The sequence below is a fragment of the Lissotriton vulgaris genome, chromosome 11 (genome assembly GCF_964263255.1).
Source record: "Lissotriton vulgaris chromosome 11, aLisVul1.2, whole genome shotgun sequence".
Taxonomy (NCBI): Eukaryota; Metazoa; Chordata; class Amphibia; order Caudata; family Salamandridae; genus Lissotriton; species Lissotriton vulgaris.
In genome coordinates, this window is record NC_141699.1 from 795855858 (window position 1) to 795883351 (window position 27494).

Here is a 27494-nt window from a genome sequence, read left to right on the forward strand (position 1 = left end):
TAGCCTAATGATCTTGTTAGATAACCACTTTCAGTCATGAATAGAGGCAGCTGGTTAGTGCTCAGTATTAGACTTTTTTTATTTTATCAAATTTAAAAGAAATGTTCAAAGCAGTTCTTCTGCTGATGGTAAGAATTTTGGAGCCAACGAGAAAAGCAAATGTTTGGAAAACATTGTCTTTAGATCTCGCCTAGGAAGCGCGCATGCACTGCTCTAGGAGGGCCTTTAGCTATCGGTCTGCTAATTTTCAAGCACACACTCGTGCTTGTGGCGGCATCCATCTTCCGGGAGCGAGCAGCGGAGCGCATGCTAATTGGCTCGCTCCCGCAAGGCGGATGGCACCACAAGCCCGAGTGTGCTTGAAAACAGTACTGTTACAGTTTTAGCAGCAGTCCTTCCCTCGTGTACGGTTCTATCTCCTTAAAACAGCTGCTGTTACAGTTTTAGCATTAGTCATTCCCTCGTGCACGGCTCTCTCTCCTGAAAACAGCTGCTGTTACAGTATTATTTCTATTTTTTTTTCATTTTTTTTCTCTTGCTTAGACTCGTCTGTGACAATTTGCATTGCCACAACTAAAAAGCCATTGTGTACTGCAGGCATGTGGAGCCTTATAGGAAATCAATAAACACCATTGGCTGCTACTGCCCTTGGTTAAAGTACTTGTTTGGGCATTTAATTACCAGTTTAAGCCAAGAGTTTTAATAAGTAATCAATTGTTACATGTAAAGAAAATTAAGGCTGTGCTGCCCCCTGCGTGGAAACTACTCCATTTCCTGTTGCAGTATCATACTAGCCACTCCAAGCGTCGATTGACTGTGTGGGGCGAGATTACGCATTGACGGAAGAGAAACAGGTCGCAGGGGAAGCCATTTCCTCTCAGAGGCTATCTGTCTGGGCTTTAATAGACAAGGAGTAAGCACCACGGTAGACAAGCATCTTTTTTTATGTGTATGGATTTATCATAGATCCGTAGATACATTGTTTGAGTTAGATTTTGGGGGATTTGATTGCATGAAATAATGAATGCCAAATATTCATGAAGGGGGGTGAGATCACACTAGCGGGTGTCCTTACACTTAGTGTGGAAGTCAGCACACCTGACACAGTACACAATAACAACTGGGAAAACTTCCAAAGGTGCAATTGAAGAGGTATAGCGTTCCAGTGTTTGACCGCAAGGACATTAGGGCCTCATGTACAAAGAATTGATTCAGTAAAAGTGGTTGCAGATTGCGCACTGACTTTTACTGAATAGATTTTGATTTTGTTAACTGACGTATGTATTAATAGGTCGGTTCACAAAATACAGAATGGTGGTGGGTCGCAATACCTTGTTAATATTCATGAGTTAGGTTGCAGTTGCATCCCATGCCTCAATCACGGGGATGTTGGTCTGTTGGGGTCAACAGACAACCATGTCAGTGATTGCTTTTAAATCAAGCAATATTTTATAGTGCAGCTCATTTTCCTTAAAAGCAAATGGAATGTGTTTAAATAAAAAAAATGAGATGTTATACAAACCTGTTTTAGGAGTAGGCAGTGGTCCCAGGGACCTCGGCTCAATCATAAGAACATTTTTGTCAACTTTCGTCATTCAGCCTTTGAGAATGGATTACCAGCTTCTGTGAGTTTAAAAGTAAAATGTTTAAGTTTTACAACCAAAGTTTGGTCACAAAACATCAGTAGATACCAAAAGGAATTGGTATTTGGAAGCAACGCTTAAAACACACCCCTCCCAAATATCTATTCGGTATGGTTTCCAAAACCCATGTATCGATTTGCAGGCCTGCCAACTTGAGAACAAAAGTTGCCTTGTGAGGAGGGCGCGTGGCCTTGAAAGGGGCAGAGCTTTATGCCACGAGCTCCCCCAGAGGGCCTTCTGTCCCTGTCCCCTGCTCCTATCGACCTCCTCCTCCTTCCACCAAAAAAAACGAAAACAAAAGGTTATTTATGATGTTGTCAATGTCATGGGGTGTTTTCTTTTCTTTCTTTTTTAAGCACTTTATTAACGGCTAGACCTGTTTTACAACCAGTTTGAACCATTGTTTAGAAACACTGTCTCAGGCTCATTTCGAGGGTTTTCCCTTGACTTTCTTGGAATCTGTGGGCTTTTTGACTTCTTTGGGTACTTTGACAACTTCAGGCTTCTCAGGTTTGTCTGGTGTTGGTTTGGGAAGATGACGCAGGATTGCATTGCGGCGTACAGTCTTTGCATACGAGTTCAGTTTTACCATCATTCTCAAATTCTTAAGAGGATTCTTCTTAAGAACTCTGCGTTTGATCTTTTTGTTGGGTGCAGGCAAAGCCTTTTTGATCTCTTGGCTTTTCAGGATCCTGCTAACATCTGTATTAGTCATCTTGTGCATTGGTAGGTTGTAGCTGGACTTAAGCATTGCAGGTTTACGCCACCTGCCATTCAATTCATCCAGCTTGCGGAAGGAGCTCTCTGGCCAAATGCAGAAAAGCCCCACGTGCATACCAGGAGCTAGTCTGAGAAGATTCAGCTTGTTAACGTTAAGCAGAGTAATGCCTGGAATATTTCTGAAAGCCTTGATAATGCCATAGTCCTCGCTGTAAATGATACAGGCAGGGGCCTCTACAGTAAATGCAATGGCGGTTTCTCATCTTTCCCTTCCCAGCACGCATATGTTGGGATGCATGAACCTTCTTGATGAACATTGCCAGCTTGCAGCCTCAATAGACAAACTGTAAATCCCTCTCTGCAGTGGTTTTCAGCTCACCTTTCCTGCCACAGTGTGATTTTGGCTCATCACAGGGTAAACGTGTTAAGGAAGCTAAAATCATGTTACACATGGTGGCACCATGTGGTTTGGCAGCTCTGGATATGAAAAAAACATTTCCGAATCGTTAAATGAGCTTAGTACATTAGAAAATGGATATTAGTGTTCACAAGCCTTCTGACTTACCAAACTCTAAAACCCATTGTATACCTGATCCTTAAAAGTGCAAATGTGGGTTTTGATTTTGTTAATCCAGGAATGTAACAGAAGACCCTAAAACAACAACTTCCACCTTTTCAGTGCTGAGTTTTAATGAGTTAGTACCGATTACTGCAACTGACTTCCACATTTGGGCACCCATTGATATGTCGTACTATGTGATGACAATTTGGTGGGCAGAGAAATAAGGTAAAATATGAGGTGAGAGGGCCGGTGTACGATAGCACCATGGGAGTACATGCGATGGATAAGGCTATGAAGCAGTGAGTGTTGCTGTATACTGAGGTCAGGGTGTATATAGCAGCACTGAGGTACTCATGAAGGGCAGACTTTAGAGGCAGGGGGTATAAAAAGTGCAGGTTATTACCATGAGGATTGGATGCAGTGTTGGGAGTGCAGCATCAGGAACACAGATAAGGCAGACTGTGAGTAACAGGCTAAAAGAACAGAGGAGAAAGGCATCAGCATTGTACACAGAAAGGAAAGACTTGGGGTGCAGGTTGGGGCACAGACAGAAGGAGATGATGGCAGTGATATAATAGGAGGAATTACATGGAAATGCTGATGAAAAAGTATTTGTACGTTTAAGGAGGGTAGTTGTATGGAAGACTATACCTACTGCCAAAAGCATGAGGCGCATGTGAAACAGATGAAAAGCAGGATAGAGCACAAGGATGATAAGCTGAAACAAGCATTGGAAATGCAATAGGTCTCGCATTAGGAAAGTTTGAGCTCTTGGTATTGTAAATGACACTTTTTTTATTTATGTGTTGGTTTTGAAAGTAGCAAAATTAATAGCTTTGTCAGTTACAATGTCAATAGTTTTAACTTTTACAAATGTGACACCTATAGCATTTGTAATGCAATGTGTGTTGTATTTAGGTGACTTAGATGTATTGATATTACAAATAACAATGGCTTTTAATTTTGTAAATAATTAATACTTAAATAAAAGTTATTGTAATTTATAATGGCAATAGCTTAAACGTTTGTAAATAACTGTTGTGAAGATTATGTTCAGTGTATTTTATTGTGACGAAAATCCAAGAACATTGCATTTGCACCTAAACACACACAGAGCCACACACATATAGATGTGTTGGTGGTGGATCTGGGGGATATGGTGGTGGTGGATGTGGTGGTGGTGGTGATGGTGGATGTGGGGGTGGATGTGGTGGTGGATGTGGTGGTGGTGGAGGTGGTGGTGATGTGGTGGTGGTGGATGTGGTGTTGTGGTGGTGGTTGTGGATGTGGTGAAAGTGGTGGTGGATGTGGTGGTGGTGGTTGTGGATGTGGTGAAAGTGGTGGTGGATGTGGTGAAAGTGGTGGTGGATGTGGTGGTGGAAGTGGTGGTGATGGTGGATGTGATGGTGGATGTGGTGGTGATGGTGGATGTGGTGGTGGATGAAGTGGATGTGGTGGTGGTGGATGCGGTGGATGTGGTGGATGCGGAGGTGGTGGTGGATGCGGTGGTGGTGGTAGTGGTGGATGGGGTGGTGGTTGTATTGGATGTGGTGGTGGATGTAGTGGTGGTGGGTGTGGTGGTGGTGGTGGATGCGGTGGTGGTGGATGCGGTGGTGGTGGATGTGGTGGATGTGGTGGTGGTGGATGTCATGGTGGATGTGGAGGTGATGGTGGATGTGGTGGTGGTGGTGGAGGTGATGGTGGATGTGGTGGTGGTGGTGGTGGTGGTGGATGTGATGGTGGATGTGGTTGTGATGGTGGATGTGGTGGTGGATGTGGTGGTGGTGGTGGTGGTGGTGGATGTGATGGTGGATGTGGTTGTGATGGTGGATGTGGTGGTGGATGCGGTGGTGGTGGATGCGGTGGATGTGGTGGTGGATGCGGTGGTGGTGGTGGATGCGGTGGTGGTGGTGGATGGGGTGGTGGATGTGGTGGAGGATGTAGTGGTGGTGGTGGTGGATGCGGTGGTGGTGGTGGATGCGGTGGTGGTGGAAGTGGTGGTGGGTGTGGTGGTGGTGGTGGTGGATGTGGTGGTGGTGGATGCGGTGTTGGTGGATATGGTGGTGGTGGATGTCATGGTGGATGTGGAGGTGATGGTGGATGTGGTGGTGGTGGTGGAGGTGATGGATGTGGTGGTGGTGGTGGTGGATGTGATGGTGGATAAGGTGGTGATGGTGGATGTGGTGGTGGATGCAGTGGTGGTGGATGCGGTGGATGTGGTGGTGGATGCAGTGGTGGTGGTGGATGCGGTGGTGGTGGTAGATGGGGTGGTGGTTGTGGTGGATGTGGTGGTGGATGTAGTGGTGGTGGTGGTGGTGGTGGATGCGGTGGTGGTGGTGGATGCGGTGGTGGTGGAAGTGGTGGTGGATGTGGTGGTGGATGTGGCGGTGGTGGATGTGATGGTGGTGGATGTGGTGAATGTGGTGGTGGATGTCATGGTGGATGTGGAGGTGATGGTGGATGTGGTGGTGGATGTGGTGGTGGATGGGGTGGTGGTTGTGGTGGTGGATGTAGTGGTGGTGGGAGTGGTGGTGGTGGTGGATGCGGTGGTGGTGATGGATGCGGTGGTGTTGGATGTGGTGGTGGTGGATGTGGCGGTGGATGTCATGGTGGATGTGGAGGTGATGGTGGATGTGGTGGTGGTGGTGGATGTGGTGGTGGTGGATGTGGTGGATGTGGCGGTGGATGTCATGGTGGATGTGGAGGTGATGGTGGATGTGGCGGTGGATGTGGTTGTGGATGTGGTGGTGGATGTGGTGGTGATGGTGGATGTGGTGGTGGAAGCGGTGGATGTGGTGGTGGTGGATGTGGTGATGGTGGATGCGGTGGTGGATGCGGTGGTGGTGGTAGTGGTGGATGGGGTGGGGTTGTAGTGGATGTGGTGGTGGATGTAGTGGTGGTGGGTGTGGTGGTGGATGCGGTGGTGGTGGATGTGGTGGATGCGGTGGTGGTGGATGTGGTGGATGCGGTGGTGGTGGATGTGGTGGATGTGGTGGTGGTGGATGTGGTGGTGGATGTGGCTGTAGATGTCATGGTGGATGTGGAGGTGATGGTGGATGTGGTGGTGATGGTGGATGTGATGGTGGATGTGATGGTGATGGTGGATGTGGTGGTGTATCCGTTTTAGCGTGAAACAGGGGAACTCGAGCATTACTGACGAAAAAAAATGCGAAAAAACAAAAGTACCCTATTTTTAGGTGCATACCTCGAGCCTGAGCTGTTGATCTGAAGCAAACATCTCCTTTTATTTTCTTATATTTATTATGTAGCGCTGCACAAAGCGCTCGTGTTGTCGGTGCGCCGTACAGCGTTTTACAGACGTACACTCAGATGGCTGCATGCCTGCAACGCCATCATTCACCCGGATAACTGCGCAGCCCAGTGCATCTTTCAAAAATTGTTTACCTTTCAACATCGAACATTTTCTTGGCTGGACGGTATCCAGAGTCAAACAGGCGGATTCCTGGACAACCCAGACACATTCGTTCAAACATACATTAATATTTATTATTTTCAAGAAGCCATAGCTTCGAATAAAAGCTTGAGATTCGCACTGTGCTTAAATGACTGTAGCATCCGCCAGACTGTGTTTTTCGCAGCTAACTGTAAGTAGTAGGGGCCTTCTTGATGAAGATTACGTTTAACAGCCCAAGTGGAAAATCTGCCTGCTTCAGTGTCAGGCTGGTGACAGTGTGTAAAACGGGCATGCGAAGCCGCTGTGCAACTCGGGTAGAATAACTCTCACAAAATCAGTGGTGGTAGCTGAACATGTGCACACACACGCACAATTATTTACAAACGACTGAGAAAGATAGTGTGAACAGTTTGGAGAAAATACGGTCTAAGATTAGGGAAAAAGTAAAACAGGGCTAAAGGGCACAGGATAAAAGGAAGTCCGTAAAACGCATGCAGGGGAGGGGGCCGAGTGACGGAGGGAAGGCAGAGAAGGGGGGGAGGAGAAATGCGACACGGCGGGCAGGGGAGGGGGCGGAGCGGGGAGAGGGAGTGAAAGCAGCAGGGGCCTTTGAAGTGAAGCTAAGCTTCACTTCAAAGGTGTGGGAGGAGTGCGGCTGAGGGAACAGACGGCGATTTGGTGATGTGCACGGGCATTTTAGGTCAATGCGCTTGCGCATTGACCTAAAAGCCACGGGCACAGCACCAAATCGCCCAGTTAGGTAAAGTCTGTTTAAGACGCTATAGTCTCGCCTCTTCAATGCGCTTGCGCATTGAGAGGCGAGACCTAAAAAGGAGATTAAAAGCACAGGAAGTATGGATGGGGGCACTGGAGGAGTTGGGTGGATGTGCATGGGAAGAGCACAAGTGAGACTGGTGAAAGCAGCATGAGAGAAGTATACAGGTTACATCATGGCTATGAATAGCAGGGCAGCAGTGGAGTAAAAAGGGCCCCGCAGCCCCCATGGTGCGGGGGCCCTGAGCTCCAGGGGCCCACCTCAGCAAAAAGGGTAGGTGGTGGGCCGGGGAACGGGGGCTCCATGTACTTTGCCTTTGTAGTGGGCTGTTACAGTTTTAGCATTAGTCATTCCCTCATGCACGGCTCTCTCTCCTAAGTGTCCCATCACATTTATTCAACAATTATGTTTGCATGTCACCTTCCTACTATCAGCTGCGGGCCCCCTCACTCACTCTGTCTTTTGCTCGCACTCTGTCTCTCGCGTTCTCTCTTACTTTTCTTTTATTCCCCTCACTCACTCTGTCTTTCGCTCGCACTCTGTCTCTCGCTATCTCTGGTTCTTGTCGCAGGTTGCACGGAGACAGCAATTTGTAATTCAATTTTGTTTGTAACAACATTTTAAGTGTTCCCTTCCGCACGTCTCTCTCTCCTAAGTGTCCCATCACATTTATTCAATTATGTTAGCATGTCACTTTCCTACTACCAGCTGCGGGCCAATGCATCTTAACTTCATGCTCGAAAAAAACTTTTCTTGTTGAGAAAGCCCTTGCTCTCTTGTACCGTTGTGATATCAGACGATGTAGACATAATTTCAGGTGCATAAATTTGTGTAGGAAACCATTTTGAGGCCTTGTGATTATTCACAAATATAGTTGGCTTTTACATTGGCAATCGCCGGGCAATACCTCTTCCTTGGAAACCGCTCAGTTCCCACCCATAACCCTAAACCTATTACTGTAGATATTGGAATGTACTTTGGAAATTAAGCAAGCGGAAACGAAAAAAATTCTTGAGCAATGTTTTAACGCAGGTACAATTTAGCATGTCTTTTCTAGTAACATTACCCCTAAGTAAAACTCCATCAAAGCTACATTGGCATCTGGATAATTTACATTAATGTTAATTGTGAGTGATTATACATGGAGCCTACTGACGTCCTTCAAAACATTACCCTATACAGTCAGGCACAGTTCTGTAAACTGTATAACACGCTGCTCCTTTATATGCCCCCAGAACCCATCTTTCCACGCTAACACGTGATGCATTGCATCATTGTGGCGCACTGCACATAACATTAGGGGTACATAATCCCTATCTGCAACGAACCGTACAAAAACAGAGCATAGGGCCAAACCAAACAAGCATTGGCATAGCCAATAGGTCTTGCCTTTGGGACCTTATAAGGGTTTAGTTATCCAGCACAATATCCTTGATGCAACAACATCAAGTGTTACATGGCTAAACACTTATAAGTTCCTAAAGGCGAGACCTATTGGCTATGCCAATGCTTGTTTTATGTTAAGCTTGGCAGGTTTATTGAAGTGAATGGAGCGCAGAGGGGACTTCGTCTCTGCCGCAGCAGCCGCAGGAATGCTTAGTCGGTTCTTCGCTGCTGCTTCATTGATTGTACTCACCTGGGGGGTGGAGTGCCCGGTGGTCATCCAGCTGCTAGAGGGTGCGCCTCCCGAGTTTTGTTACAGACATGCGTGAAGCCTGTGAGCCAAAGACCGCATCAATTTCAAAGGATGTTGAGTGCCTACGGCTACGCAATGCAGCCGCTTAGTCTGAATCCCCAGCCAGCTTGGAGCAAAACACCCTGCGGGCTAAGTTTGGGTCAACGCCCTTCGTTACAGCCACCTGAGCTGCAACTGCCTCCAGGAAGGTACCCATTGGTGGGCAATAGCCCAGCTCGCTTCTTACCTTTGGGGATCGCAGACCCTGTACCCCTCTAGCTAGATACTTACCTCTTGGGATTCCAGATACTATACCCACTTTACCTCATGGGTGGCCTACCCCTTTTTTCCCCCTGAGATATTGTCATTACCCTGGTTCACTTACCAGGATGGAGGATCTCTGGGAGTATTTTGAAGAAGATGAGAAGGTCCAGTATTTCCCAGTCAATGATGACTTTTGTGGCACAGTGGACGCCTCCATGGTCAGGGCAGTCCCGGATGCCATGGCTCCTCTGAAGAAAAGACAAATAGACCTAGCGCAAAGGTGACTTCAACCCCTCACATTGAGGGAAGACTCTCCTGGGCCTTCGACCCCCAAACCCCCAGAGGAGACCAATGTCTCCCTCCCGCCCCGAGAATCTACGCAAACGCTCACATTCTGATGGGGTGGATCTAGACGCCTTCGCTAAATTAAAAAAGGCGTTCTTGGAGGCTAACCCTCCTACCCTCCAGTCAACGTCCCGACCGCTACCCCACCCTTGGACAACTAAGTCCCCAATGTTTCCCCTCCGGACGAATACCCTATGGGATCAGGGTGTGAGTCGGACCACGAACGACCCTGGAGACCTTCCACTTACCTTCCCGCCTGATGCCTCTACTGTTGAGTTTCAAAGGAGTTGCTTTGCCCCGCTTCTCAGAGTGGGCCCCATGTGGTAAAGTGGCCAAAATGTGGCCAGGAGACTGCACAAGCCTCTGGATCAGAAGGCTCGCTCCGGGTTCAGATCAGCGGCCCTAGACCTTCATTGGATGGCAAGGTTCCGGCCACACCGGAGATTGATGCCCGTATGGCAACGTTCCTATCCAAACATATCAAAGATCCTGAAGGGCGTTGAACGCTGATGGTGGTCATGCCAAGATAAATTGCTGGATATCACTGGCATGCTAGTAAAATAAATTGGCATGGTGGAGAACGCAAAAGCCTCCGGGAGTTGATCCCTCCCGACTGTAGGAGAGTAGGGTCTGCAATCCTATGATCACCCAGATTTTTTGCTTTTGTTTCACTGGTTTACGACTTTCCCTGGCTGTGGGCCTGCCAATCAGACCCACAGCCTAGCTGTTCTCTCACTAAATTGACATGTGTACCTTAGGTGCATTATCCAATTGGGACTGGGCCACCTTATCAGACCCTGTAACTCAGGGCATAGGTGTACCCAGGGCCTACCAGGGGCTGAAGCATGTATTATGCCACCCCTGGATTGCCATCTAAATCTGACACAACTGGCTGCACGACAGCTGGGGCAAGGTGGTGTAATCACCCTTTGCTTTAGATATAGTATACCTATATCTAAACCTAAAATGGACACACAGATTCCTATCAGTCACTCCTATGGCAGGCCTTGACAATGCTGAAGGCAGAGTGCTTGGAATCGTGTGAGATGGTGCTCTGGCATGAGCTGAGCCCGTTTGCAGCTTGCGGAACCAAGTCCTAATAGCTGTTCCATGATAACGCATACCATATACTCTTAAGTGCATTATAATCCTCGCGGTTAAATGCTAACTCTGGTATTGCTTTATCAAAACATGTCGAGTAAGGTGTCATACGAATTGGAATACTAACCCCTCGCCAATTCTGGCAACGGGGTTAGCATTCCACCCTTCTAGAGGGACACGACATGTATGTAACTGTGAACCCCGGTTAAAGTTAACTGAAGCCTCAGCTCCACAAAATGGATGCTGCCACCACAGACACGAGTCTGACCTCCTGCTGCTGGGAGTCCTTCCAGCGAGGAGAGCTTGGACAAAGGGTTTCCTGTCAGGGGCGGTGCTAGCAGCATCCCAGACAGGGTTTTGTGTATCCTGGGTAGGCAGGGATTTACAGTAAGGTGACTGCTGAGTGGCACCCCGGTGCTCACTACGCATCTGCCGGCTAGAACCAGTTCCAGGGGCACACCAGCCCCTGGCCTGGGGAAAGTCCGGCATGGGAGAGGGGTGTAACCACCCCCCTTCCTGGTCCCACCCCTAGGGCAGGACCTAGTCGCATACCCACCCCTTTCTTTAGGATAAAGGCAGGAGCGGGGACCCTTCCAAATTAGATCATCTTTGGAATCAAGACACGACTTTCTACAAAAGGACTTCAAGATTTCTTCTTCAAGATTCTCCCTTGTGACTAAGGAGTAGTCACCCTGCATCCGCAGGCACCATCTTAAGAACACTGCGGTCTGCTGCAAGTCCTTCCTCAGGAATCCGACTGCCCAGCTCGACGAGAAACGGCTTCCCTGGCACCTCTGACCTCTACCCACCTCTACAGCTAAGCTGAGAACCGTGGGTGCGACGAGACCTCGAGGGACCGGCCATCTTCAAGACTGCACGACTTCTTTCCAGCACGACCGCCGAGGGATCCTCTGGTGAGTGCTTTGGGGTCCAAGAAGCCCCGACCCTGAGCAGCTCCAGCACCGAAGTTCAGCCTCCCAGCATCTCCACGATCTGCGTGGGGCCCTTCTGCTTTTTGCTGCTCACCGCGTTGTTTGGCTACTAGCCCGCTGGCTTGTGGCCTTCTGAACGACGCCCGACGACATCACTGCTGCTGGTCTGGTTGCTCCAGACTGGCCCTTGCTCCCTTCCAAAAGAGGAACACCCCGGACCCTCCTGGTCCACTCCAGACGCCATTTTGAGTCCACCGCGTGGGTTTGAATTAGCCAAGACTTGTTGCCCCAATCCTGGGTCCAGCGACGTCGACAGCTTCATCCATCGTGGGACAGCTCGCTCCTCCATCCTGGTCGCCGACAACGCCTCCTGGTCCGTGAGATCTGCAGAGCACAGCGTCGCCTACTCACTTAGTCGAGGTGACTACCATCCAGTGCCCTCCTGGTGCCACCTGACTACTGGCTAGTAGTCACGAACTTGGTCCCCTCTGCTTTCAGGTGTCATCCATCTTCGATCCAGGCTTGGATCAACTCGAACTCTCTTCACTGGTCGCCTGCCAGCAACTTCTTTCTTCAGGCTCCTAGTCCGTCTACGAGGATTCCCGACGTCTTTTGAGACCTATGCAGCTGCAGCCCCTGGGCTAGGTAACTTCGGCATTTCGGTGCCCCAGCATAGCCTCACTATCCAAGGGTCAGAATCCACTTTCGTTTTCCTCCTACCAGGTCGGGTTCGCCCGAGAACACTAACTTTGTGAAATCTAGCTACCATAGACTTTGTCCCGCATCACGCGTGAGAGTGCACACTCTGCACCCGAGTCCCCTAGGCCTCCTATTAGTAATCTGAAGGTTCAGTAGTCAAGTCCTAGCGATTCCAAAGCCTATTAGTACAGTACTTACCTGCTAGTAATTTCGCATTCCACTTTTGTAGTATATGGTTTCCCGTGCCCCTCGGGCATTTGTGTAAATTGTGCGAACTTAAGTATTTCCGTAAGAGTTTTGTTTTGTGCTTAGTACCCTGTCCTCATAAAGAGTACAGGGCTGTTGTGATTCTAATAAATACATTGTTTATTTTCATAACACTTGTGTGGTGTCCTTTCACTTGGTGTTCAAGGGGTATATGTGATGGTATAACAGCTGGCTTAACACGCCCTCTAGAGTTTAGCCCGAAGACTGCTCGTATCCACGCTACTAGGATAGCTGGTCTATAAGGTTGACTTACAACCAATCATCAATAAGGGTTGTTGGACTGATACATAGTGTCCACTAGAATAGTGAGCACTGCATATCAGGCCACCTTCTCACATTGGTGAGCAGCGGTGGGGATTTGAGCTTGCTGTTGTTTTACCACACGTATCCTAAGAATATCTTGTGAAAGATCACATAAGTACTCCAGGTACATATAACTTAGCTTAGAATACTCTGAGTTCTACTGAACCAGCTGTTGTAGCTCCTCAAGGCTTAGCACACCTTGGCTACAACTCTTAGCAAGGGATCAGTAGGCAAACATATAGTGTAGGTAGGTGCATCACTTACACCACACTAGAATCAGCATGTCAGACAAAGGAGGAAACTCTGAGTCTCCCCTTGTGTCAGTGGACCTTCCACAGGTCACTTCCAGATATGCTGCTCTTAGCTTCCAGGAGATGAGACAAGTGTGTACCTCCTGGAAGCTAAAACAGGGGTCTAACCCCACAATTCCTTTTCTGATTGGTCTCTTAGAGACTTATGATGCTAGGAGGGCTGGTAACACAGATCCTTCTCATCCAGATGGGAACATGCCTCCCCTAGAGGGAACCACAGGTGACCCTGACCTTATCCATCTCTCTGCAGAAGGTGAAGAGGAGGATGAGGATCTAGAGTTATCTGGGGATGAGGCAGATAAGGGACAGGTAGAAGTCAGTAGACTAACCGGGTCCAACTTAAGCAGGCATGAGGATGGTACTAGGAGACCCCTGGGGCCCCTCTCAGGCCAGCTTAACATTGGGAGTGGACGAGTTAGGTCTCTATCCAGAGGCTCTAACAGATCCATTCGAACCAATGGCTCTCGAACCTCTTCTCACAGAGGGATGACATCCCCTCAGAGGAGAGTGTATGAAGCTAAAGAAAGGGAGGTCAATCTGAGGATTGAAAGGGAAGAACTTGCCCTGGCCAAAGAGAGACTTGCCTTTGCTAGAGAGCAAGAATTGAGTGGGACAATTCCCACTGGTGGCAGCATTATACCTAGCAATAGGGACAGGAGTTTTGATACAAGACACCTGAGGAAGATAGTTCCCCCCATTTAACAAGGGGGTGATAGCCACAAATGGATTACTGCTTTGGAAAGGGCCTGCACTGTACAGTGTGTCCCCCAGAGTCAGTGGGCAGCTATCTTGTGGCTCTCCTTTGAAGGTAAAGGTAGAGACAAGCTCCTCACTACTAGAGCTGAGGATGCTAACAATTACCAAGTCTTGAAAGGTACACTGATTGATGGGTTTGGCCTAACCACTGAGCAGTACAGGTTGCTGTTCAGGGATACCCAGAAAACTAAATGGTAAATGGCCAAAAGAAGGTTGTAGTTAGTTCAGACCTCCCAGTGGATTGTTGGTTGGGCAATGATCAGAAGTGGAGCAGAGGACTCACATGGAGATGTTAGGCTTGCCAGCACATGTGCTTGCTGTGACTAGGTCACAGGTCAGAAGATGCCCCACTGAACAGGTGCTGGATCCTGGAACAATGGACCAGACACCTTCCAAGAGGAAGTGCAGTAGGGTTAAGGCATTGCCTTCCCCCTTGCCCTAGGTTGAGGATCAAGTCTCAGAGGAGGCTGACCTACAGGAATTGAGGGAAACTGAGCCTAAAGAATTTGAACTTGATCAAGTTGAATTTCTGGGCTCAGGGGGACCCTCAAGAGAAGACCCGGGGAAGGAACAATTAGACTGCCCTTCCCTTGAACCCCTCAGACAGCAGGCTGCTGCTGAGGCTGCTGGGAACGCCACAGGTACCCACAAGGTATACTGGGAGGATGGACTCCTGTACACTGAGGCAAGAGACCCCAAGCCTGGCATGACCAGGAGGCTGGTTGTACCCTTGACTCAGAGAGGTTTCCTTCTTACCTTGGCCCATGAGATTCCCTTAGCAGGTCACTTAGGCCAGACAAAGACTTGGGACAGACTTGTCTCACACTTTCACTGGCCCCACATGAATGAGGATACCAAGGAGTTTTGTCGCTCCTGTGTCACTTGCCAAGCCAGTGGTAAGTCAGGTGGCACAACAAAGGCCCCCCTTATACCAATGCCTGTGGTGGGGGTGCCCTTTGAAAGAGTGGGGATTGACATTGTTGGTCCAATGGAACCCCAGACAGCATCAGGGCACAAGTTTATACTGGTGGTAGTGGATCATGCCACCAGGTATCCTGAAGCTATTCCCCTTAGGACCACTACAGCACCTGTTGTGGCAAGAGCCCTAGTTGGAGTGTTCTCCAGAGTGGGCTTCCCTAAGGAGGTTGTCTCTGACAGAGGTGCAAACTTCATGTCAAGCTACTTAACTGCTATGTGGAAGGGATGTGGTGTCAACTACAAGTTCACTACACCCTATCATCCACAATGCAATGGGCTTGTTGAAAAGTTCAACAGGACCCTAAAAGGGATGATTCATGGACTACCTGAAAAGCTCAGGCGTAGATGGGATGTCCTGATTCCCTGCCTTCTGTTTGCTTACAGAGAGGTCCCACAAAAGGGGGTTGGATACAGCCCTTTTGAAATTTTGTATGGGCATCCTGTAAGAGGCCCCTTGTGTTTGGTGAAGGAAGGATGGGAGAGACCTCTCAAAAAGCCTGCAACCAACATAGTGGACTATGTACTTGGTCTCCGCTCCAGGATGGCTGAGTATATGGAGAAGGCATCTGAAAACCTTAAGGCCAGTCAAGAACTTCAAAAAGCTTGGCATGACCAAAAGGCTGTCCTGACTGTTTATCAGCCTGGACAGAAGGTGTGGGTGTTGGAGCCAGTGGCCCCAGCAGCACTCAAAGACAAATGGTCTGGGCCCCACACAATTCTTGAGCAAAAGGGAGAGGTCACCTACCTGGTGGACCTTGGAACTCCCAGGAGCCCCCCCAGGGTGCTCCATGTTAACAGGCTCAAAGCATATGTCGACAGGAAGGACATGAGCTTGCTCATGGCCATTGATGAAGGACAGGAGGAAGAGAGTGACCCTCTCCCAGACCTGCTCACTCAGAATCCTGATGATGGATCAGTGGATGGTGTTGTCTTTTGTGGCAGCCTCTCTGAACATCAGCAGAAAGACTGTAAACAGGTTCTTCAGTCAGACATATGTTCTCTCTAACACCCAGTCAGACCAATTGGTGTACCCATGAGGTTGACACTGGTGACAGCTTGCCAGTCAAGAGTAAAATCTACAGGCAGCCTGATCATGTTAGAGACTGCATCAAAACTGAAGTGCAGAAAATGTTGGAGTTGGGAGTCATTGAACCCTCAGATAGCCCTTGGGCTAGTCCAGTAGTTCTAGTGCCAAAGCCTCACACCCAGGGTGGTAAGAAAGAGATGAGGTTCTGCATAGACTACAGGGGTCTCAATGCAGTCACTAAGACTGATGCCCACCCAATACCAAGGGCAGATGAACTTATAGATAGATTGGCTTCTGCCAACTACTTAAGTACATTTGACCTGACAGCTGGGTATTGGCAAATCAGGTTAGCTGAGGATGCCAAGCCCAAGACAGCATTTTCAACCCCTGGTGGACATTATCAATTTGTGGTAATGCCCTTTGGTCTGAAAAATGCACCTGCCACCTTCCAAAGGTTGGTGAATCATGTTCTCACTGGGCTGGATGACTTCTGTGCAGCATATCTAGATGATATTGCTGTCTTTAGCTCCACCTGGGAGGATCACCTGGTCCACCTGAGGAAAGTGTTAGAGGCACTGCAAGCAGCAGGTCTCACTATCAAGGCCACCAAGTGCCAGATAGGGCAGACACAGGTTGTATACTTGGGCCACCTTGTAGGTGGAGGTCAAGTTCAGCCACTGGAGAGCAAAATACAGTCAATCAGGGACTGGGCTCCTCCAACCACCCAGATTCAGGTTCGAGCTTTCTTGGGCCAGACTGGTTACTATAGAAAGTTTGTCAGGAGTTATGGATCAATTGTGACTCCACTTAATGAACTGACAAGTAAGAAAATGCCAAACAAGGTTCAGTAGACAGCAGGCTGTCAAAAAGCATTCGATGACCTAAAGCAGGCCATGTGCACAGCACCTATCCTCAAGAGTCCAGACTACTCCAAACCATTCATTGTCCAAACAGATGCTTCTGAGTTGGGTGTGGGAGCTGTTCTATCTCAACTGAATTTTGATGGTAATGACCAGCCCATTGCTTTTATAAGCAGAAGGCTGACCCCCAGAGAGAAAAATTGGTCAGCTATTGAGAGGGAGGCCTTTGCTGTGGTTTGGGCCCTGAAGAAGCTGAGGCCATACTTGTTTGGCACTCACTTCAAGATTCAGACCGACCATAAGCCCCTCTTGTGGCTAAATCAGATGAAGGGTGAAAACCCCAAACTGCTTAGGTGGTCCATTTCCCTACAGGGGATGGACTTTACAGTGGAACATAGACCTGGTACTGATCATGGCAATGCCGATGGGCTCTCCAGATATTTCCACTTAGAACAAGAAGACTCACCTGGTCAAGGTTAGTTTATTGTCCCAAAGTTTGGGGGGGGGGTCATGTAGGAAAGTAGGGTCTGCAATCCTATGATCACCCAGATTTTTTGCTTTTGTTTCACTGGTTTACGACTTTCCCTGGCTGTGGGCCTGCCAATCAGATTTTTTTGAAAAGGCGTTGAACGCTGATGGTGGTCATGCCAAGATAAATTGCTGGATATCACTGGCATGCTAGTAAAATAAATTGGCATGGTGGAGAACGCAAAAGCCTCCGGGAGTTGATCCCTCCCGACTGTAGGAGAGTAGGGTCTGCAATCCTATGATCACCCAGATTTTTTGCTTTTGTTTCACTGGTTTACGACTTTCCCTGGCTGTGGGCCTGCCAATCAGACCCACAGCCTAGCTGTTCTCTCACTAAATTGACATGTGTACCTTAGGTGCATTATCCAATTGGGACTGGGCCACCTTATCAGACCCTGTAACTCAGGGCATAGGTGTACCCAGGGCCTACCAGGGGCTGAAGCATGTATTATGCCACCCCTGGATGGCCATCTAAATCTGACACAACTGGCTGCACGACAGCTGGGGCAAGGTGGTGTAATCACCCTTTGCTTTAGATATAGTATACCTATATCTAAACCTAAAATGGACACACAGATTCCTATCAGTCACTCCTATGGCAGGCCTTGACAATCCTGAAGGCAGAGTGCTTGGAATCGTGTGAGATGGTGCTCTGGCATGAGCTGAGCCCGTTTGCAGCTTGCGGAACCAAGTCCTAATAGCTGTTCCATGATAACGCATACCATATACTCTTAAGTGCATTATAATCCTCGCGGTTAAATGCTAACTCTGGTATTGCTTTATCAAAACATGTCGAGTAAGGTGTCATACGAATTGGAATACTAACCCCTCGCCAATTCTGGCGACAGGGTTAGCATTCCACCCCTCTAGAGGGACACGACATGTATGTAACTGTGAACCCCGGTTAAAGTTAACTGAAGCCTCAGCTCCACAAAATGGATGCTGCCACCACAGACACGATTAAAGAAATGGGGTGACCCAAACGGTACTGGACCTGGGTAACGTATTGGTATAAACAAACAGTGGTCCGAGACCTATTATTTCAAATACGTAAAGAATTACAATTTAATCAATTAAAAGGCATATGTTATTTTGACAGCCCTGATCAATCAATGAAAAAAGAGTAGAAAATAGGCAACAGCAACAAACTCAATATATATATACAATATTTTAATCTATTGTCAAGTTTTTGAAACAAAAGCACAACTCACAGTATTAAGTACTTTTCTTTATATGCATTGTCCCGTATTCAGAACGTGCAGTCGAGCAAAAGGGGTGTCAAAAGAAAGTGAACGTGATAAGATGAAAGGAAAGGAGTCACACAGATTTACGAAATTATATTCCAAACACTTCAAAAGAAACACCAGCCAACGAAGGCCGGAAACATATATAACCTGGCCACTTCAATTAGTCAGCCCAATTTCCCTAATTATTCCTAGGGCTATGATGTAAAAAATGTCTGCACTATATCTTGGAGGGAGACCTAGTCGCATACCCACCCCTTTCTTTAGGATAAAGGCAGGAGCGGGGACCCTTCCAAATTAGATCATCTTTGGAATCAAGACACGACTTTCTACGAAAGGACTTCAAGATTTCTTCTTCAAGATTCTCCCTTGTGACTAAGGAGTAGTCACCCTGCATCCGCAGGCACCATCTTAAGAACACTGCGGTCTGCTGCAAGTCCTTCCTCAGGAATCAGACTGCCCAGCTCGACGAGAACCGGCTTCCCTGGCACCTCTGACCTCTACCCACCTCTACAGCTAAGCTGAGAACCGTGGGTGCGACGAGACCTCGAGGGACCAGCCATCTTCAAGACTGCACGACTTCTTTCCAGCACGACGTCGACAGCTTCATCCATCGTGGGACAGCTCGCTCCTCCATCCTGGTCGCCGACAACGCCTCCTGGTCCGTGAGATCTGCAGAGCACAGCGTCGCCCACTCACTTAGTCGAGGTGACTACCATCCGGTGCCCTCCTGGTGCCACCTGACTACTGGCTAGTAGTCACGAACTTGGTCCCCTCTGCTTTCAGGTGTCATCCATCTTCGATCCAGGCTTGGATCAACTCGAACTCTCTTCACTGGTCGCCTGCCAGCAACTTCTTTCTTCAGGCTCCTGGTCCGTCTACGAGGATTCCCGACGTCTTTTGAGACCTATACAGCTGCAGCCCCTGGGCTAGGTAACTTCGGCATTTCGGTGCCCCAGCATAGCCTCACTATCCAAGGGTCAGAATCCACTTTCGTTTTCCTCCTACCAGGTCGGGTTCGCCCGAGAACACTAACTTTGTGAAATCTAGCTACCATAGACTTTGTCCCGCATCACGCGTGAGAGTGCACACTCTGCACCCGAGTCCCCTAGGCCTCCTATTAGTAATCTGAAGGTTCAGTAGTCAAGTCCTAGCAATTCCAAAGCCTATTAGTACAGTACTTACCTGCTAGTAATTTCGCATTCCACTTTTGTAGTATATGGTTTCCCGTGCCCCTCGGGCATTTGTGTAAATTGTGCGAACTTAAGTATTTTCGTAAGAGTTTTGTTTTGTGCTTAGTACCCTGTCCTCATAAAGAGTACAGGGCTGTTGTGATTCTAATAAATACATTGTTTATTTTCATAACACTTGTGTGGTGTCCTTTCACTTGGTGTTCAAGGGGTATATGTGATGGTATAACAGCTGGCTTAACACGCCCTCTAGAGTTTAGCTCGAAGACTGCTCGTATCCACGCTACTAGGATAGCTGGTCTATAAGGTTGACTTACAACCAATCATCAATAAGGGTTGTTGGACTGATACATAGTGTTCACTAGAATAGTAAGCACTGCATATTATGCCACCTTCTCACACCGACGTCCTATCTAGCTGGATGAAACAGGCAATATTTTCAGGGAACGTCAATTGCACCATCTTTACAGAGAGTCGCAGGTCTTTGCTGATTAAGCTGGACCCGAAGCTGGGTGAGCTGGCAACATTGGAAGCACGGCAGATGGCACAGGGAGAGCTTTCTGGCGATTCCTTCATTAATGAACTTAGTAAGTTTGTGTCCATTTTTAATTCCCTGGAGAAGGCTCAATCCACTCTGAAGCGTATCTTCAACGCACATATTTTCTCTGGGACTGGCTGTTGTAGGGGGCGCTCGGCTGACCACTCCGCTCAGTCAGCCTCCGGTAGAGGACAACATTCCCAGAGAGGACAGTGGCAAGACTCGTCAACCTTCGGGGGGGGGGGTTCTACCCCACCAGGGGCCGCTTCCTACACAGAGGCCAGCGCAAAAGTGCCCGCGGCAGAGACGCCTCCAACTTCAACGGTGAATGCTTTGATAGTTTCTTGTTTTCATCGGGGTGAGTCGTCTGGCCCTTTTCTCAGACACCTCGCGGAAGGTCACCTCAGATGCATGGGTTCTGCAGACCATGCAGGTATTTCAAGTGGAATTTTACGGTTCCCCTCCCAGGTTCCCCCCTGCCCCCTTCCTTTCTTTGAACAGGAGACCACCCTCATAGATCAGGAAGTCTGGGAACTTCTTGCCAAAGGAGCAATTTGTCACACTACACCTCACCTTAGGGGGTTCTTACGCAATTTATTCTTAGTACAGAAACAGGATGGGGTCAATGCCCGGTTATCAACCTCCGGGAGTTTAACAAGTGGGTGGGTTACCGCCACTTCAAAATGGAGGGGCTTCATCTGCTCTGCGATCTCCTGCGGCCTAACGACTGGATGGCCAGTCTGGACCTTAAGAACGCTTACCTTGCGTTCCCAATATGCCTGCTGCATCGGTGCTATCTCCAATTCCAATGGAAGAACCAAACTTTTGAGTTCACCTCGCTGCCCTTCGGTCTTTTTTTGTCTCCGTGATGCTTTACCAAAGTGCTTCACCCGGTGGAAGAACATTTGAAAACTAGGGGTCTTCGGATGATCGTGTATCTGGATGATATGTTGTTCATGCACCAATCTTCCCGGTCTCTTTTCCACCAGCTGGGTTAGGCAGTGTAACTGCTTCAGGAGTTAGGCTTTGTCATCAACCAGGCAAAGTCCAATTTGCAGCCCTCGCAGACAATCACCTTCTTAGGGTTTGTCTTAGACTCTGTGGAGGCCACGTTGAGCCTGCCGTCCAGGAAAATTGCAGAGATCAGGCACGAAGTCAGGAGGATGTTGGCAAAACCGCTGACCTCCTTGCGCAATATCGCCAGAGTGGTCGGGCTCCAGTCGTCTTCAATAAAAGCCATCTTTCCTGGACCCCCTCCATTTACAGGAGCTCCAACGACTAAAAGCGTCTCACCTGCATCTGGACCGGACGTATGCACAACAGGTACCACTCTCCGAGGGTCAGAGAAATTAAGTATGATCTTGTAATCCAAAAAGAAGTAAAGCTGAAGAAAAAACTGAGCAGAGCTCAGGGAGACTCCCTTCACCCACGACGTGCGGTGAAAATCTGAGGAGAACTGGCTCTGCAGAGAGGGTGCTGATAGCTGATTGGTTGTGACCAAATTCTTGGTTCTTTTAGCATAATGATGTAGATAGGCTATTAGGATCTAGGCCTCAGGCCTTTCTTTTGGGCCTACTACTGTTATGTACCTTTGGTACTGCTTTTTTATTTACTGTGGGACTCCCGCCTCGGCGACAGGGAATGATTCAGGCATGTGAATCTATGAAAGATACCCCAATACTGGATAATCACATGAACAAGAGATTAGAACATAATTGATTAGGTGTAGTATGTCCTGATACAATTCTAAACATTCATGCTTGTCATTAGCTTGTTCTCTTTCCCTTAATATAGTTTTCCCTACTAGCTAGCAAGTTTTCAATGTGTTATGTAGGGGTCCCCTTATTTTTTCAAACCACTGATCAGGCCTTAGCACCTAGACAAAACACGCAAATGCAGCTGTTGTTTGGCAACAGGTATGTTTGTCATCTGGGTATGCACAGATAGGTAACACACACTTGGAGAGGGACCTTTCCAGGGAAAAGACAGTGACAGCACCTCAGATGTAGAACTTTCATCTGTGTATACTAAGGTACAGGATCTGCTGCTAACACTTGGAGATCTTCTGATATTAATAATTGTGCTTCTGTGGAAGGGGTGGGAGGTTAGGCTACACATTCGTATATAATGACCGCTCCATTTATAATTTACGGACTACTTGCTATGCTAACCATATTTGTATTGGGCATTTTCCTACTTGTTGTAGTGCAAACACTGCATACTATAGCTGATAGTTAAAATAAACATTTTAAACATTCCTCGAGTCTCTGTCAGAACTTATTGTGGCATAGTAAGAGTGTGAGAGTGAAAAGCTGTGTCCTCAACCGTGATTTGTAAATGCCATTTGTAAAGCGCACAGCTACCTCCAACGGAGGTGTCCCGGCGCTGTCCGTATACCGCTTAGGAACCCTTCCTGGCTTTTTCCCTGTGGCATGTCCACTCCTGGGCACCCCCAAGGTGAAGCCAGGCATCCCAGCGCTGTTGGGGCCGTTGTGGAGATTAAGCAAGCTATTGCCCAGAGTTGCAGAGTGGGACGCATGATTAGAATAGGCACCGAGGTGAGAATTATCAGGTCCGAGGAAATTGAGCACAAGACCCTCCGAGGCGGGTATTGAACCCAGGTCCCGGACCAGACCTCTGCATCAGGGTCTGCCGCTCTAACCATTTGAGCCACACTTCTCCATTTCTGAGAGGGTCAGATGTGATGTGTTCTGGGGTGTCTAATCACTTGTTCCTTTGTGAGTGAGCAGGAGGGCAAGTGAGAAACTATAGCAAGCCGGTCCCGGGCTGACAAATACTCAGGTGGTAGGATGACTAAGTCCCGGTCTACTAAGGTTCCATAATCCCAAGCATAGTCTGTGACTCCTAAGAATCGCTGCAACAACCTAAATGTTTAAAAAACCACAAATTCCACAGTTACGCATAGGTAGAATGGCTGTTCCACTGAAAACCGTTTTGAACGTATAGGAATCAAATAATTAGTTACAGAATTGGTATCACACAGTGTTCATATAAGAAATCTTAAATTGTTGACTGTTAATTCCGAGATTGGACCCAGCGCATAGGCTGGAGAGGGCAGTTATGGAAGACCACTCATATCTGCATTATTTCTAAGGCAATCGCAAGAGCAGGCGACTTCTGTTGCAACGCACCGGGCCATCCTCAGTGCATGGGACCAAGTCAAGAGACGTTTGGGTTGGTATGGCATGGTGACTGTGCATACACAACTATGGAAGGGCACATACTTCCAAAGGTGGAACCTTATAGGTATCTCTCGCCTATGGAGAAATCATTTGAAGCCCTACAAAGTGAATACTTATTGAATCCCACGCAACACTACAATTAGACATAAGACACACCCTACAGGTGGAACACTTGGACTGGGCCTCAATTCCCAAGCCTAGCCACTTGGAGAACTGGGTCCTCAGTGGACAACTGGACACAGGGGTGGTGTCTCGGATCTACAACACCATAATGAACAATAAGCCGGACACCCTTGGGAACCCCCGGGGGGCTTGAGAGAAAGTCCAGGGGACTATGGAGGACGTGAACTGTGAGGCGGCCTTGATGCACTCACGAGATGTGGCTATTTAATCTAAACTGAGATTTGTTTCATTAAAAATCCTTCATAGAATCTAATATAATTGAAGACTACCCCATAAGATGGGCAGGGCAGCATACCCTCAGTATTTACGATGCAGGGTTGGAAGGGGAACATTCCTGCATATTCTCTGGGTTTTAGCCTGGAGTAGTTAAATATGGGACGGCCATTAAAGAGGAACTAGAAGTAGTCCTGGAAGTGACTATCCCAGCCAGTCCACAGTACCTCCTTCTGGGAATTTCATGCAATGGGGATCTTAAGTCTGTGCAGCAATTGTTCTGTAATCTGGGATTTATGTTAGCAAAAAGAGATATTGCCATGAATAATAGGAAACAATTGTCCAGGAAAAGCCAATGGGTCAAAGGCATGGACGTGTGTATGGTGGCAGAAAGGGAGGTAAATAGTGCATGAGGGTGTACCCAAAGGTTTGACAAGATTTGGGGTGGATCGATAACTCAGTATGGGCTTGGTTAAGGTTTGTGTATTGTTTAAACGCTCTGTTCCAAGAAACTAAATGATTGAGGCAGAACCTATCAGGTCGGTGAGATTGGATGGAAGTGGCAGGAGGACAGGATGGAACAAAGCCCAGAGAAGGGAGTGTGGGATGATGGGGAATGGAAGAACTGATACATTTGATGCTATTGCTCCAATCACGATTATATGTAGTCTACTGTATGTACATGTTAAAAGCAAAAATAAAAATGTTTTTACAAAAAATAAAATAAACTTCGCTAGAAAAACAGACATTTGAGGTGAGCAAATTCAGGGTCGCTGGTGTTGTAGGGTGCTCTATACAGAAGCTGCTCTCCACCTAAATCTGGGAACTACCCAGAGTTCCTTGCTGCCTTTTTGGGATAAATTACTTGGCTTTCTAAGCCTAAAAGGGTATTATTTTGACATGTATTGGGTGCTCCTTTGTGTCTGGACAAAGCTAAAACTCTCTGCTTGGAGTGGTAAAAGGCATTTGTCATTTTTAAGCTTATCAAGGATGGCCATTACTAATCCTATGCTTAAGGTCTTTGCTGTAAAAATGGCGAAAGACTCACTTTGTTGCTCGGCATGGAAGGCACTGTGCTAATCCTATGCTTAAAAACTTTACAAATATTTGAGGTGAGTAGATTCAGAGTGTTGTTGGTGTTTTTGGGTGTTCTATACAAGAGCCACTCTACCCCTACTCTTGGGAACTACCTAGAGTTCTGTGCTACCTTTTTTTCATAATTTATGCAGCGCTCAAAATCCGAAAGGGTATTGTTATGACTTATACTGGGTGCTCCCTTGTGTCTGGACCAAGCTAAACCTCTCCGAAGAGCTGTAATGTCAGTGAAACACATGTAAGCCACCCTACAAGAGCTTGGGGGTCCAGATATTCCTACTCTGGCCCCTTATGTGCTTTTTTGAGTGCTTTTTAGCACTCTGGGAGTGAGTCCAAAAGTCCTGTAATGGCAGCGGCAACATTTTCTTCCTGTTAAGGCCGTCAATCATATTGCTCGGTCCCATAGGACTCCTGCAAGACCAGTCAATCAGAATTCATTTTTATCGTTTTATCCTAAGTGAGGTTTTGCAGGAGTCCAACAGAAACAGATATGGTTAATGTCTAGGCTCTTGCATGAAGGATCTCTGAATAAGTTTTCATGAAGGAGATGAGGTGGATGATTTTTGGGGGGTACCATTTTTGGAGATTCATCAAATGGCGCCAAAGCTATTGACAAAAAAAACACTCTTGTGAAAAGAAGCCTGGCTCTCGTATAACTACACAGTGGCTACTGCTGCAGAAAAACAAAGTTTAGCCTTGCTTGTTTGTTCAGATCTACATAGATAGACAAGGGTACTCAATAGCATCTGTTGTCTTCTATTCTCCCTTAGTCGAAGAATAGTATATAGATCAGCATTGTAAAACCTGAACGATTATTAATAAAAAGTTGTATAAAAACAGCATTATGTCAAATCTTTGAAAGTAACTTCTTAAAAAAACACTTCTTAATTGTTAATTTTACAAATAAATACTACCAAAGGGCTTGTTCCCAAAATATATTACAATAAGGACTGTGTGAAAGAAGGTAAGTGGTGAGATTTAAGGGTATAGGGTTTACGGGCATTGTGTTAGGAGTTGGGAGCACAGAGTGTAGAGGACAAAGATAAGGATAAGGATTTGGAGTGCAGGGATTACTTGTTTGAGATATAGGGGCTAGAGATAAAATGTTGAGGGTATAAGGAAGGGGACAAAAGTCTAGGGTTAGGAGTTTGCATTTTAAAGTTTGGGACATGAGGTTAAGCAGTAGGGCTAGGGGTACATGGGTTAAGAGTATAGGGGTACGGGTATGTGATGTAAAGTTGAGGCTCTGAAGCACGAGGTTACAGTTTGGGTGTAGGGATAAGAGGTAAAAGATTAAGGTAATATGGGGTTAAAGGCATAGGGAATGAGGATTAAGGGTATGTAGGTTAAGGCTATGAGGTTAAATGTTAGATGCTATGGGTAGAGAGTTTAAAGTATAAGGTTAAAAACTGGTGAACTTGATATGGGGTTTTGGGTGTCGGGTTCGAGTTTAAGGGATGAAGGGTATAAGGTTAATATACACCACTGAAAGAGTGTACAATGTGTTGAGAAATGTACATTTACTTGCCACTTGTCTACAGGAGTAACACAAAGTGTTGCTTTCCCGGTAACAATGCACGTAATTTGTTTCAATGGAAACAACACTTCAATTTTGAAGGGATGCAATTAGAAGTTTAAAGAAGGACTGATTCTATTTCAATGTAAAAAAAAATCCAATTACCATGGCCCAACCAGAAAGACTTCATATGAGAAAATATTGATTGGGTAATTATTGTGTATTAAGGAAGTATGCCACAGTAATTATTGTTTCCGACTTTTTGCAACACAAATTACTCTACTATGAATTAGGAGCTTACCTTATGGTAGTTATTGGCTGCTGCTTGAACCTGTACAAGAAGCTGCTGTTCGCTCAACATCTTCTTCCTTTTCTTGCTTTCTTCTTTCACATCTTTTAGCTCTTCGGCCATCTTTCCCATCTCGTTCTTAGTCTGTTCATGCTCTTGCACAGTGGCTTGCAGACGCTCGTCCGACATCGCCATTCTGGAACTGAGATACTCCTGGCTGTGAAGCAAGTACTCGATTGTGAATTGTGCCATCTTTAGGATCTTCAGAAGCACCGGGTCCACTGGCTGATGGCAGTAGGGGCACTTTTCGGAGTCGAAGTTACAGAACGTGATGCTGTTGATGTTCGCCTGTAGAGTTGCCACGTCCAATTCCCGAGCCACTCGGTCTACATCAATTGCACTGAAACGTCTCCAGTCTATGCTGTCTCTCCGTGATCGGAATTGAAATGCTGGATAGCTCCCCATATTTCCTTGCATGCTCCCGGAAAGAAGTCCAGTGTTGGGAGACTTCTGGTATGGCATTTGAAGTGCCTGTCCAGGCATTTGAAAGTACTGTAATCCACGTAAAGATTGCAGTGGAAAGTAAGTGTTCTGGGTGAAAGGCTGAAAAAAAAAATACATTTATTAAACATAATTACATGTACTAAGCATAAGTAAATGTAATGAGCCACTTCTACTTACAAAAGCATATAAACGTATTGAGAATGAATATGGTTAAGTATGTGTGGTCCAAACCAATACATTTATCACTGTTCTTAAACAAAACGTTCATAAAATGGAGTATAGGATAGCTTTACTTTTCAAGGCATAAAATAGGGCTATTCTCCACCGATAGTGCCACGGAGCCTCTGAGTTTCTCTGA

The 27494-nt window shown here is 47.2% G+C and overlaps 1 protein-coding gene across 3 annotated transcripts in view; it reads right to left on the reverse strand.

Moving 5' to 3' along the window:
• DZIP1L (DAZ interacting zinc finger protein 1 like) overlaps window positions 1-27494 on the reverse strand; it is a 764020-nt gene that overhangs the window by 645493 nt on the left and 91033 nt on the right. For all 3 annotated transcript variants that reach the window (XM_086943917.1, XM_086943918.1, XM_086943919.1), the window contains exon 2: window positions 26645-27235. In XM_086943917.1, coding sequence (XP_086800043.1) covers window positions 26645-27175 — 531 coding nt within the window. In that variant the 5' untranslated portion in view covers window positions 27176-27235. The remainder of the gene's footprint in view (window positions 1-26644; window positions 27236-27494) is intronic.